The sequence below is a fragment of the Nerophis ophidion genome, linkage group LG04 (assembly GCF_033978795.1).
Source record: "Nerophis ophidion isolate RoL-2023_Sa linkage group LG04, RoL_Noph_v1.0, whole genome shotgun sequence".
Lineage (NCBI taxonomy): Eukaryota > Metazoa > Chordata > Actinopteri > Syngnathiformes > Syngnathidae > Nerophis > Nerophis ophidion.
Window position 1 is genome coordinate 55198758 of NC_084614.1, and position 12910 is coordinate 55211667.

The window sequence follows — 12910 nt, forward strand, 5'->3', positions numbered from 1 at the left end:
GTGGTGCCACTCCTGTCCTATAATTGGTAGTATTGTGAATTATAAAGTTGTTACTAACTGAAAAAACGAATGAAGAATCACTCACCATCCATCCGCTAAATACCAACTTTTCCGATTTCGTTACACACACTTTGCAGATGTCTATAGTGATGCTTTAAACACTTAGAATTGTATATGAGTGTGGTGAAGTACAGTCGTCTCACCATATCGCGCTTCAACATGTTTGCCCTGAATTAACTAAAAATACTAATACTATACTAATATTGGCCGCCAGATGAGAGTAAACCAATCAGATTACACATTTTAGTATTGTAGCCACTTATTAGCTCAGCTTCAGACAGCATTACTATATTATATGAGGAGTGTAAAGATGACTAAAAGGTGTTATTGTATTTCTAGAAGGCTTTCATAATGTAGAAAAAAAAAGGATTAGGAAGGTAGAAAAGCATTTTTTTTGCGTTAGTTATGCAGATATTTTGTTTATAATAAATAATTCCTACTTCACGTCAGCTCACAGTCTTGTTCAGTACCAATTAACAGAGATAGACAATGGATTACTGTAAACTGTACGTAAATCGCATACCGTTATCCTGCCATGTTGGGAACCCCAAAACCAGAATAATCCACTTCTCAAGACAACAAAAGATTTCTATTACTGTTGACAATGCTTTATAATCATGCACAAATAGGTTCTAAATAATATATAAACTATATATTCCTCACAATCCTTTATCTGTTTTACACCTTTTTTATACTTACTTAGCCACACGCCCAGCCAAAGTTCAAGTTGGCCGTTAAGTTCACTGCCTCTCTCGTGGTTCCATTTTAATGACCGTGACTGAATGACTGAGTGACAGTCACTTATGGAAGGGTTCTCATAAACTTGTAATTTCTTACTGTGTCATCACGCCAGGACTCCTTAAAAGTGTCATGAAGGTTAAAGTACACTTCACTTGAACTCCGCATTCTGCCATGTGGGGAAAATAATTTTTTTCGCGACATTTGGATTCAAAGTTTGATCGGCGCTTATAAAGTTGTAATTACAGGACAGTTTGAGGCTATTTTCCATCCATCCATCCATTTTCTACCGCTTATTCCCTTTCGGGGTCGCTATTTTGTTAACAATTTAAGAGGAATCTCAGGAGCCATGGAGGAAGCTGACAACAGTACCATTGATCCAGCTTGTTTACAGGAGCCCCCGTTGGCAATGGATGTTCTAAAGCGTAAGTGTTTCCTATCACAAAGCCACACTGTGGATCTGTGAGCCTCAAATGTCTATTATGATACTGCTTTTTATGTATGTCGTCTTCACCTTCTCAGCCCAAAATAACTAGTAACAACAGACTTTTAAGCTGCAATACACTTCCTGTTATACGAATCAGGCTTACGATTTACAATTTCTTATTTCATGTGCCACTCATTGTAAACTTTACATTGACCCCACTCTACTATTTTGGGTTGTTCCCTTCAGAGCTAGATGCATTTGGGATGTGCCTGTACGCCATGCTCACCTTCATGTCCTGCATCTCCCTGCTTCTCTACTTGGAGCAGTGTGTTTACATCCATAAGAAACTGCCCTACCCCAAAAAGACCACCATCATGTGGGTCAATGGAGCTGCTCCGGTAAGCATCCCTTAGCCTGGTCATCCTAAATATTACTCGTACTTTCCTCGTTATTTCTTTATTAAAGAGCCTTCACACAACTTAAGAAAATAGAAAATGTAATCTGCTTTTGTGTCTCGATTTCAGGTCATTGCGACTATGGCTTGTTTCGGGATGTGGATCCCCAGGGCCGTCATGTTTACGGATATGACGTCAAACTGGTGCGTTTTGTTTTTTTTAGCCTTCATGTTATTTAGATCAATAAATTTCAATATTTCAATTTGTATTATTTAGATTTAGATTTATTATCTAAATATTTTTAATACGTATTTGTATATGTATATGTACAGTATTTCATATTTTGAACATTGGCTATACTTGCATTGAGAACAGATATCAGTTATAATAATAATAATAATGCTAATATTTTTTATTATCATTATCATATTCGGATATTAATAGTAATATTAAATATTGAAGATTAAAATGTTGGTAAAAAAAACTGAATAGCAAAATAACATTTTTATTAATAAACAAGTCCTTCAGTTTTTTTTTCTACTTTCTTACATCATTTCAGTCCCAACATACCCATTCAACAAATACGATCACTATAACTCACAATTTGAAAAGAGTATAATTAACTCTGGGCTTTACTGAAATCCTGTGGGTTCTTCCGAGGATGTTGTAGTCGTAATGATTTGTGCAGTCCTTTGAGACATTTGTGATTTGGGGCTATATAAATACACATTGGTTGATTGATTGACTGTGAGTGTATGCTTATGGATAAATTTAAAGGTTAGAACATAGTTCTCAAAATAATCTTACTTGTCTCATCATATAAAATATAACTTACTTCACCAATTTTTATTCCTTTATTTATTTATTTTTATTGTGATCACTTCTCTGTGAGCGCTTTGAGTATATAACAATAGAAAAGCGCGATATAAATGTAATCCATCCATCCATCCATCCATCATCTTCCGCTTATCCGAGGTCGGGTCGCGGGGGCAGCAGCCTAAGCAGGGAAGCCCAGACTTCCCTATCTCCAGCCACTTCGTCTAGCTCTTCCCGGGGGATCCCGAGGCGTTCCCAGGCCAGCCGGGAGACATAGTCTTCCCAACGTGTCCTGGGTCTTCCCCGTGGCCTCCTACCAGCTGGACGTGCCCTAAACACATCCCTAGGGAGGCGTTCAGGTGGCATCCTGACCAGATGCCCGAACCACTTCATCTGGCTCCTCTCGATGTGGAGGAGCAGCGGCTTTACGTTGAGCTCCTCCCGGATGGCAGAGCTTCTCACCCTATCTCTAAGGGAGAGACCCGCCACCCGGCGGAGGAAACTCATTTCGGCCGCTTGTACCCGTGATCTTATCCTTTCGGTCATGACCCAAAGCTCATGACCATAGGTGAGGATGGGAACGTAGATCGACCGGTAAATTGAGAGCTTTGCCTTCCGGCTCAGCTCCTTCTTCACCACAACGGATCGATACAACGTCCGCATTACTGAAGACGCCGCACCGATCCGCCTGTCGATCTCACGATCCACTCTTCCCCCACTCGTGAACAAGACTCCTAGGTACTTGAACTCCTCCACTTGGGGCAGGGTCTCCTCCCCAACCCGGAGATGGCACTCCACCCTTTTCCGGGCGAGAACCATGGACTCGGACTTGGAGGTGCTGATTCTCATTCCGGTCGCTTCACACTCGGCTGCGAACTGATCCAGTGAGAGCTGAAGATCCCGGTCAGATGAAGCCATCAGGACTACATCATCTGCAAAAAGCAGAGACCTAATCCCGTGGCCACCAAACCGGAACCCCTCAACGCCTTGGCTGCGCCTAGAAATTCTGTCCATAAAAGTTATGAACAGAATTGGTGACAAAGGACAGCCTTGGCGGAGTCCAACCCTCACTGGAAACGTGTCCGACTTATTATTATATTGTGAATAAATTGAGGACAGGAAGTGAACAAAAGTTTTAGCAACTGTTATGTAAAAGAAAAGGGTTAGGATTAAATAAACTCAGCTTCATCCTACTCCGGTTCGAACATGTTGAAAAGAGAAACTGGAAATTGTGATGTATCATGTTGTATGCTTGCATGTTTGAAATAAACTCAAACTCAACTCAACTCAAACTCATAGTTTAGACCGCTTCATGAAACATTACACATGCAAAACTCAATGATTCTATGATTGATGCAAATACTGAAAAACTATAGGATTTTGTTTACTTTTAAAGTTTCAATATTTTTTTTTTTAATTCGAGTTCATGCGTCTATAGTTATTTTGCAGTGGTGGTGTACAAAGTGTTGGTCCTTCTGATAGAGGAGTTGGGTGGCAGCAGTGTGTTTCTGAAGCGCTTTTCTGGAAAAACTTTCAAGATAACAACAGGGCCGTGCTGCTGCTGCTGCCTGTGTTTACCTCGCGTGCCCATGACACGGTACTGAGCCGCCATTTGTGATGATGACCCATTCAATGTTGTACAGGTTTAATCATCTATTGTCTAATATAACTCATTTTGTTATCTTAAAGGCGATTGCTATTCTTGCTGAAGTTGGGTGCACTTCAGTATGCCATCCTAAAGACTGTGCTCAGTGTCCTCTCCATTATACTGTGGACAAACGGCTACTTTGACCTCTCTGATGTAAAGTGTTATCCCTTAATTACATATGTTTGCATTAAGGAAGACTATAAATTGCCTAAAAAAAATGTTTCTTTTCCAGTTGGATATCACGGGCACAGCAATTTGGATCAACCCATTCATTGGCATTCTCACCATTACCTCCTTGTGGCCTGTAGCCATCGTCTTTATGAACACCAACAGCTTTCTACGCATGATCAATATTGTGCCCAAATATGCCATGTACCAAGTGAGTACACACACGTCATTCACAATGAATGCCGTTACATTCCCCAGTGTTATAGTAGGTACACATTCGCAATCTATTGAGTATATGTAAATAGATACTAGTCCTGATTAAAGCAATAACCTTAGTTAAATCACAACACAAGCATTACTTTTACAGGTCAAAACTATGATGATAACCATCAAAGCAGAAAATGCTATGGAGGAAGGGTCTGGCTGCTCAGTACAATATGGGCCGTGTAAAGTGGCCATTCCACCAAAGCCATTTGTAACAATGAATGTGATAATACACATTTTGAATTACTCAAAATTTGTTCTGGCTTATCTCAGGCAACTTTATTTTAATTTGTACAAGGTTCCTATCATGAAGTATACTCATTTTGAGGACTGAACCTTTTAAGGGTAGGATTACGTAGCAAACACATGAACTATAGCCACACTAATAACATAGCAATGTTTTAGGTTAAGAAGACTGTGCTGAAATTTTAACACCTCCCGTCATCGTTAAAATATTGAATCTGCAGAGAAATCAATGAACAAGTTTACTTTTGGCCTTTCTATGGCCTGCAGAGGATTTAAATTAAGGGTGTCCAAAGTGCTGCCGAGCTGCCATTTGTGTCCCACAGCTATTCTTTTATTTACATTTAACTTATTCTACAAATACCAAAAATGAAAAATTTTAAATATACATAAAAAGTAGAATAAATGAAACAAGGAAAAGTTGAAATGCTGACACTTATAATATAGGGCTAACATTGAGACTGTTTAAAAAATATGTATGTATAATATGTATATATTATATATATATATATATATATATATATATATATATATATATATATATATATATATTATTGCTTTTTGAAGTGAATCATTTTAATATGGCACCCGCATCCTTTGTTTTTTCAGTATGCGGCCCTCAGTGGAAAAGTTTGGACTGCTCTAATCAAAGGGATACAATATCCTTTCAAAAATATTTGGTCTGAGTAAAAACCAGGCACCCAAATTAAGTGTGGATCTTGATACACAACCAATTTAAGAAAATGAACTTAAAGTATATTTGAGATAAGAATTAACACAGCTATGTAAACATTTATAACACAGGATTAAATGATTATATTTCATGTTAAAGTCCCATTTAGGACATTGGGACAGGTAACAAATGCTATGGTCTAGTGTTAAAGGTAGTTTAAATAAATATAAATTGTATTTATAAATACATACCAATTATATGCAATTAAATAAAGGTGCAGGACACTTACCGTAGTTTACCCATTTTAATACATTTTTTTTCTGGGCATGCAAATGGCAACAAATTGGTGGAATCGCTCAAATTTCCATTACATACACAAAATACCAAATGTCACTTACTGTACAGTCTGAATTACACAACACCACCTATGAAACGCAACAAGGGAATTGTATCGCTCTGGAAGCACCTTCCTCAAATACATGCCTGTCAGGTGTCTTCAAGGAGTGAATAACTTAATTGAATTTTAGTTTTATTTAACTTCATTTGACAGTGTTAAACTTACGCCATGTCCACACAAACACAGATACTTAATAAACGCATACTTATCTCTGCGTTTAAGTCTCTTGTCCACACACAAACGCGTACCTTTATCCTTAAAAACGCAGACTTTTGCAAACGCTGGCTTTTGCAAAAGCTCATACACTCAGCGTATGAGTGTACATGCCAAAAATGGAGACCTGAACTCCTCTAATGAAGTCACGGTTGTGCGGTGTCATTTACAAAGTCAACAACACTGCCTTGCTGCCTTTAAACATATATTAGAGGATTTACTGTATGTTTGAACATAAATATGCTTCTATTTTCACTTACAATTGACCAAAAACACGCATTAAAATAGGCTTTGCGACACTCCCGCCAGCAAAACTGACAGTCAGCTGTTATGGGTATGATTGCTGGGGCGTCTTTGACAAGTAAGACTTTTTGCTTTGTGTCTTAATAAAGGTGCAGCATTAGCTCATGTTTTTAATCCTTATTTTATGATGGAACATTATATTACGTATGGCATTTGTGTAGACCGTCCACACGCATGTAACGCGCCCGAACGACTAAAAAAACATGTCTCCTTCCTTCTTGTTAGTGTTAAAGACAATGTACATTTCATTGCACATGTATTTCTACACTGATCATTAAATGTGTTATAATTCCTCGAGAGTTTTGCAGCGGCATGCGTGCTTATTGGCACTTAAACATGCAAAAGGGTTTCCTTGGCTCGTTAGTGCGTGCTAATTTTAGAAATAATGTACATTTCACTCCACATGTAATATCTCACCATGTTGCTCATTAAAGATGTTATAATTTTGGGTTTCAGCAACACAAGCATGCTTGCAAGCTTTAAACACACAAAAAAAAGATTCATAATGTTCCCAGGGCTCTGTGTAGGTGCAGGCTGCTTTTTAAAAAATAATGTACTTGTCATTATACATGTAGTATATCAAAATAAACACTATGATAACAGATGTGCAATGCCACCAAGTCAGCTGTGCCTGCTTTTCCAGCCTTTTGACAAAATGTGCATGACAGCAGGTGTGTGCGTTTGTGTGTAGACACAGACAATTTTGAAACTACACTTGTGTGGATGGAGATCGTTTTAACCCTAAATATGCGTTTTTTTTTAACTCTCCGTGTTCGTGTGGCCATGGCCTAAGTCTGCTTTTTTTGTTACAGTTGATGCAATGTTACTCCAAACATTTCTATAGTTTTGTGGTGGAAATGTGAGCCTGAAATAAGTATAAGGGAAAATCTTTTAAAATTAAAATTCCGAAGTCAATCAGCATCCTAGCAAAGTCTATATACCTTAGTGAAAATATAATGCACAGACTACGTATGTCCATAATAACATCTTTCTTTTATCCTTAGCTAATACTTGTATTAAGCCAGCTGCAGACATCCATCATCAACATCCTGGCTCTGGACGGAACCATTGCCTGCGCCCCTCCTTTCTCTTCGCAAGCTCGTGGATCTAGTAAGAGACATTTCTCCTATTCTATTTTTATTAGTCTTGCCTTTGGCGTGTCATGAACCAAATTAATTTCTTGCTGTTATCCTGCAGTGCTAAGTCAGCAGATGATGATCATGGAGATGTTCATCATCACCCTGGTCACTCGCTTTTTCTACCGTCGTAGTTATGACACGCTTGCCTGTGAAGCACATGACAGCAACCACCAGAAGGACGGAGTTTCCCTGCAAGCTGCTCACATGGAGCACAATGTCTGAACGAGTGCGTCTCAAAGAGGCTCTTTATCCGAGGTACCGGCGACTTAATCAGGTTATGTGATGCAACACTACTTCATTGTCACTTGGAAGGGTATCATTCCACTAATTATCATTTGAATAAACTTTGAAAGTTGAGTTTTTAAGCTCATCCAGCATTTTGGAGAAGTAACAAAAAACAACGAAAACATTTTCACAGGATGCACTAAATTTTAAAGTAAAAAGCGTACCATTAAGAATCATCGTGCATTTTAGAGTATATAGTTATCAGACACTTTATTAGGAACACCTGCACAATATATTAAGACTATCAAAATATCAATAATGCTAACTATTATATTGTATTATTGTAGCCGCATCATATTCCTCAATGATGTACAGTGGGGCAAAAAAGTATTTAGTCAGTCACCGATTGTGCAAGTTCTCCCACTTAAAATGATGACAGAGGTCTGTAATTTTCATCATAGGTACACTTCAACTGTGAGAGACAGAATGTGAAAAAAAATCCAGGAATTCACATTGTAGGAATTTTAAATAATTTATTTGTAAATTATGTTGGAATTCAGTATTTGGTTAATAACAAAAATTCAACTCAATGCTTTGTAATATAACCTCTGTTGGCAATAACAGAGGTCAAACGATTACTATAGGTCTTCACTAGGTTTGCACACACAGTAGCTGGTATTTCGGCCCATTCCTCCATGCAGATCTTCTCGAAAGCATTCATGTTTTGGGGCTGTCGCCGAGCAACGCAGACGTTCAACTCCCTCCACAGATTTTTTATGGGGTTGAGGTCTGGATATTGGCTAGGCCACTCCAGGACTTTCAAATGCTTCTTACGGAGCCACTCTTTCGTTGCCCGGGCGGTGTGTTTGGGATCATTGTCATGCTGGAGGACCCAGCCACGTTTCATCTTCAAAGTTCTCACTGATGGAAGGAGGTTTTGGCTCAAAATCTCACGATACATGGCCCCATTCATTATTTCCTTAACACAGATCAATTGTCCTGTCCCCTTAGCAGAATAACAGCCCCAAAGCATCATGTTTCCACCCCCATGCTTCACAGTTGGTATGGTGTTCTTGGGATGCCACTCAGTATTCTTCTTCCTCCAAACACGACGAGTTGAGTTTATACCAAAAAGTTCTATTTTGGTTTCATCTGACCACATGACATTCTCCCAATCCTCTGCTGTATCATCCATGTGCTCTCTGGCAAACTTCAGACGGGCCTGGACATGTACTGGCTTAAGCAGGGGACACGTCTGGCACTGCAGGATTTGATTCCCTGTCGGCGTAGTGTGTTACTGATGGTAACCTTTGTTACTTTGGTCCCAGCTGTCTGCAGGTCATTTACCAGGTCCCCCCGTGTGGTTCTGGGATTTTTGCTCACCGTTCTCATGATCATTTTGACCCCACGTGATGAGATCTTGCGTGGAGCCTGAGATCGTGGGAGATTATCAGTGGTCTTGTATGTCTTCCATTTTCTGATGATTGCTCCCACAGTTGATTTTTTCACACCAAGCTGCTTGCCTATTGTAGATTCACTCTTCCCAGTGCAAGTCTACAATTCTTTTCCTGGTGTCCTTCAACAGCTCTTTGATCTTGGCCATAGTGGAGTTTGGAGTCTGACTGTTTGAGGCTGTGGACAGGTGTCTTTTATACAGATAACGAGTTCAAACAAGTGCCATTAATACAGGTAACGAGTGGAGCACAGGAGAGCTTCTTAAAGAAGAAGTTACAGGTCTAAGAGAGTTAGATATCTTCCTTGTTTGAAGTGACCAAATATTTATTTTCCACCATAATTTACAAAGAAATTCTTTAAAATTCCTACAATGTGAATTCCTGGATTTTTTTTTTTTAACATTCTGTCTCTCACAGTGGAAGTGTACCTATGATGAAAATTGCAGACCTCTGTCATTATTTTAAGTGGGAGACATACTTGCCAACCCTGCCGGATTTTCCGGGAGACACCCGAAATTCAGCGCCTCTCTTGAAAACCTCCCGGAAGAAATTTTCTCCTGAAATTCAGCCGGAGATGTTGTAACGGGATTGGGCAGGCAAGCTGTTTATATAGTGGGAAAGCGGTTGTGAAAACAGGCTGTCACCACTCAGGTCCGCAAGGAGCTGGAGGGGGCATGGCCTCCCAATCCCGTTACAACATCTACGGATTTCAATAAAAAACTGCAGACGAAGCAGAAGAACGAGGAAGTTACAGCCATGGCGACGCCGTCTGTAATAGAGTGATTCTATGTTTTCTGTTACCATCCCCTGGTGAATGTTGGCTATAGCGTTATGGGGTTGCTTATTGATTGGCCAACGATTTACGTGGTGTTGGGTACCTGACGGCAAGTGAGGGAGTCTGTTCTGAAGCCCACAGTAAAGAGACATAACTTCATCACCTCGCCTGGTTATTGACTCCAACCCAATATATTACACCGTCAACGAGCAAAATGAAGAAATAAATGGCAGAACAAAAGTTACTCAAATAGTGAAAGGTAAGTGGTGGTGTTGTTTTTTAGTAATCAGCAAGCACAGTACAGTTAGTAGAACAACTGTGTTTTTATTACTGTTGTATTTGATAGGTGCTGTCTGAAATTCAATTTTTTATTTTATTTATATATATATAATAAAATAAATATATATAGCTAGAATTCACTGAAAGTCAAGTATTTCATACATATATATATATTTATATATATGAAATACTCAAGTTGGTGAATTGTAGATGTACTGTAAATATACTCTTCCCCTTTTAACCACGCCAACCCCCCCCCCACCCCCCCCCCCCCCCCACCTCTCGAAATCGGAGGTCTCAAGGTTGGCAAGTATGGTGGGAGAACTTGCACAACCGGTGGCTGACTAAATACTCTTTTGCCCCACTGTATGTACCGTATTTTTCAGACTATAAGTCGCTACTTTTTCCCATGCTTTGTACCCGGTGCGGCCAATGTATGGATTTTTCTTTGTTAATGGCCATAATGTTTTGTATTCAACAAATACTTTTCATAAAACACGGACAGAGACATTGAACATGTGGTATTGTTTGTGCTGAAGGAACTATCTTTTGGACGAGTTTGCTCACTGGAGGTGGTGCAAGTTACAAATGTACTTCCTGTTTTGTTCATTTAACCAAACGTATTCGTCTACCGCGTTTCTGCTCAAATGGATTCTTCATTTATCATTCCAAGCAACGTTTGTAAGTTATACAATATCACTAAAACAATTCATACTTACTAAAACCTCCTGTGTGTGATGTCTGTAGGAGTGTTATAATGCATATCTGTACACTATATTGTAATGTAATCAAGCTAGCGTTGTTAGCATTAGCGAATATGCTAACACGTTTGCAAGTGTCTGTGTTAGTATTATTAACTTACAATGGCTTTCTTTTTGTATTGTTTCGGTTTTGTAAATTCAACAAAACGTTACCGTGGAGTTATTGAGTCTGCTTAGCGGATTGGAGAACTTGCTTCTTCAGCTAGCGGGTCCATAACAATGACTTACTGAATGTTTTTATAATTAGCCATTTTACTGCCGTGTTACAGGGACCATTTGGAAACAATTAAGGTATGTAAATAAATATTTACAAAATATTTCGTTGCAGGTATATATCTGTAGCTTATAGTGCAGTGCAGCAACTATATGTAAACATGTATTTCTTCTAAAATTTGGGGAGTGCAGCTTCAATGCCAGTGCGCTCCACAGCCCGAAATATACGCTGGTAAGCCATAAAATGCGCTTTAAAACTTACTCCAATATTTGCATAGAATAATCTTTGCATCATTATTTGTAAAAGTATCATTATTGATGTTCTTGTATTGTATCTTATTCAATAGAATAAGTGAAAGTGTCCAGTGGGTTTAAGGATCACTTATTTATTTTAGACATTATTACTATAAATAGCATTTCTTAATGCCCTAAATTTTCTGTTTTTCATTCTGTAATGTTTGTTCCTTACATGCAAGTTTACTTTGTAGGTTATAAAAGTAAAATGCTATTTCATCATCATGTTTATGGAGAATCGAGTGTTAGGCCTTGTCATTTGTACTGTATATCTGCACTTTTGCATCGTACTCGCTTCAAACCTGATGTCTGTGAACAAAAGGTTTATTTAAAGAGAGCTGACCCACTTATATAAACATTAAAGCAGGAAATTTTACTTTTGAGTTGAATGAGGCCGCAGCTTTTCTTGCTGTTCAACCAAAGCCCACAAGAGAGCGTGTTTCACTTCAAAACCTCAATTATTGACCTGAAAATAAAGAAGTTTGCCCTCTCTCTATCATCCCCTCATATAAATCATTTATATTTTCGTTTATATGCAGGGCGTCAGCAGAGATGATTAAGAGGCACAAAAGGAAATATGGTTTAGAGAAGTTTGCCTGCAAACTGGTTATAGTTATTTTAGTTACACGAAAAGATTATGCATGCATTATTCAAATAGTATTGAGGTGTATGAATATACTATGTGTACATGCACATATGTATTTTCTCTATTTGCACACCATTCTTAAATATTTACAAGTATGCAATGTTTGATAATGTCTAACATGAAAACAACACAGTCTTTTACATAAACACTGAAACTTTGGATTCGGTTCAATCCCTTTCTCGGAGATTGGTTTGTTTCTATTTTAAAGTCATTTTATTTTTTTAAGTCCCTCAGCAATTATGAAACCTTTCTCAACGGCTTGATTTAACACCGTTTTAAGTGTTCAAAGGGTTGCCTCCCAACACTTTAAAATTAATTTACTGGTTGTAGAAATTGACAGACGCCTAACATTTTAAAACTTAGTTTGATATACTTCCCAATAGACTGCAATGTCTCACATAAGTATATTAAATTGTATTGGTGAATTGAGCTGAACTATCCACTAAATACAAATTTATTTAAGTTTGTCGCACATTTTCTAGGAAGTAAACACTGCTACATTAATGGATTTTTAAGATACTTATCGAGATTCAGCGAGTTAGATGGATTAATGATGACATTAAAAATAAATGACAATTTTCAAATCTCAATTCAGCCCTATTAATAGTCCATTTGTCTTTGATGTTTATCTAAACAGTCATCAGGCATAGAGAGAAGGAGGGAGAATTTGTTGATGACAGCCCCTGGCTCAGCATTGATGACGAAAGCAGCTTAGCCCTCAGTTGCCATGGTAACCAGGGAGAGGAGCCAGGCAAAAAAAAAAGAGTCAAAGGGGAGGG

General features: G+C 38.5%; 1 protein-coding gene across 2 annotated transcripts; it reads left to right on the forward strand.

The window, feature by feature from the left end:
* The first annotated feature begins 786 nt into the window (after nucleotides 1-786).
* On the forward strand, nucleotides 787-12793 carry LOC133551591 (organic solute transporter subunit alpha-like). Of its 2 annotated transcripts, XM_061898463.1 has the most exons (8): nucleotides 787-1223; nucleotides 1472-1623; nucleotides 1750-1823; nucleotides 3875-4033; nucleotides 4126-4237; nucleotides 4317-4463; nucleotides 7350-7455; nucleotides 7543-12793. In XM_061898463.1, exons 1-8 carry the CDS (start codon nucleotides 1148-1150, stop codon nucleotides 7704-7706), a joined length of 990 nt encoding a protein of 329 aa, XP_061754447.1. In that variant the 5' UTR covers nucleotides 787-1147; the 3' UTR covers nucleotides 7707-12793. The 2 variants fall into 2 exon arrangements, with proteins under 2 accessions (XP_061754447.1, XP_061754446.1); XM_061898462.1 differs by having other exon boundaries at nucleotides 787-1623.
* The last annotated feature ends 117 nt before the right edge of the window (nucleotides 12794-12910 follow it).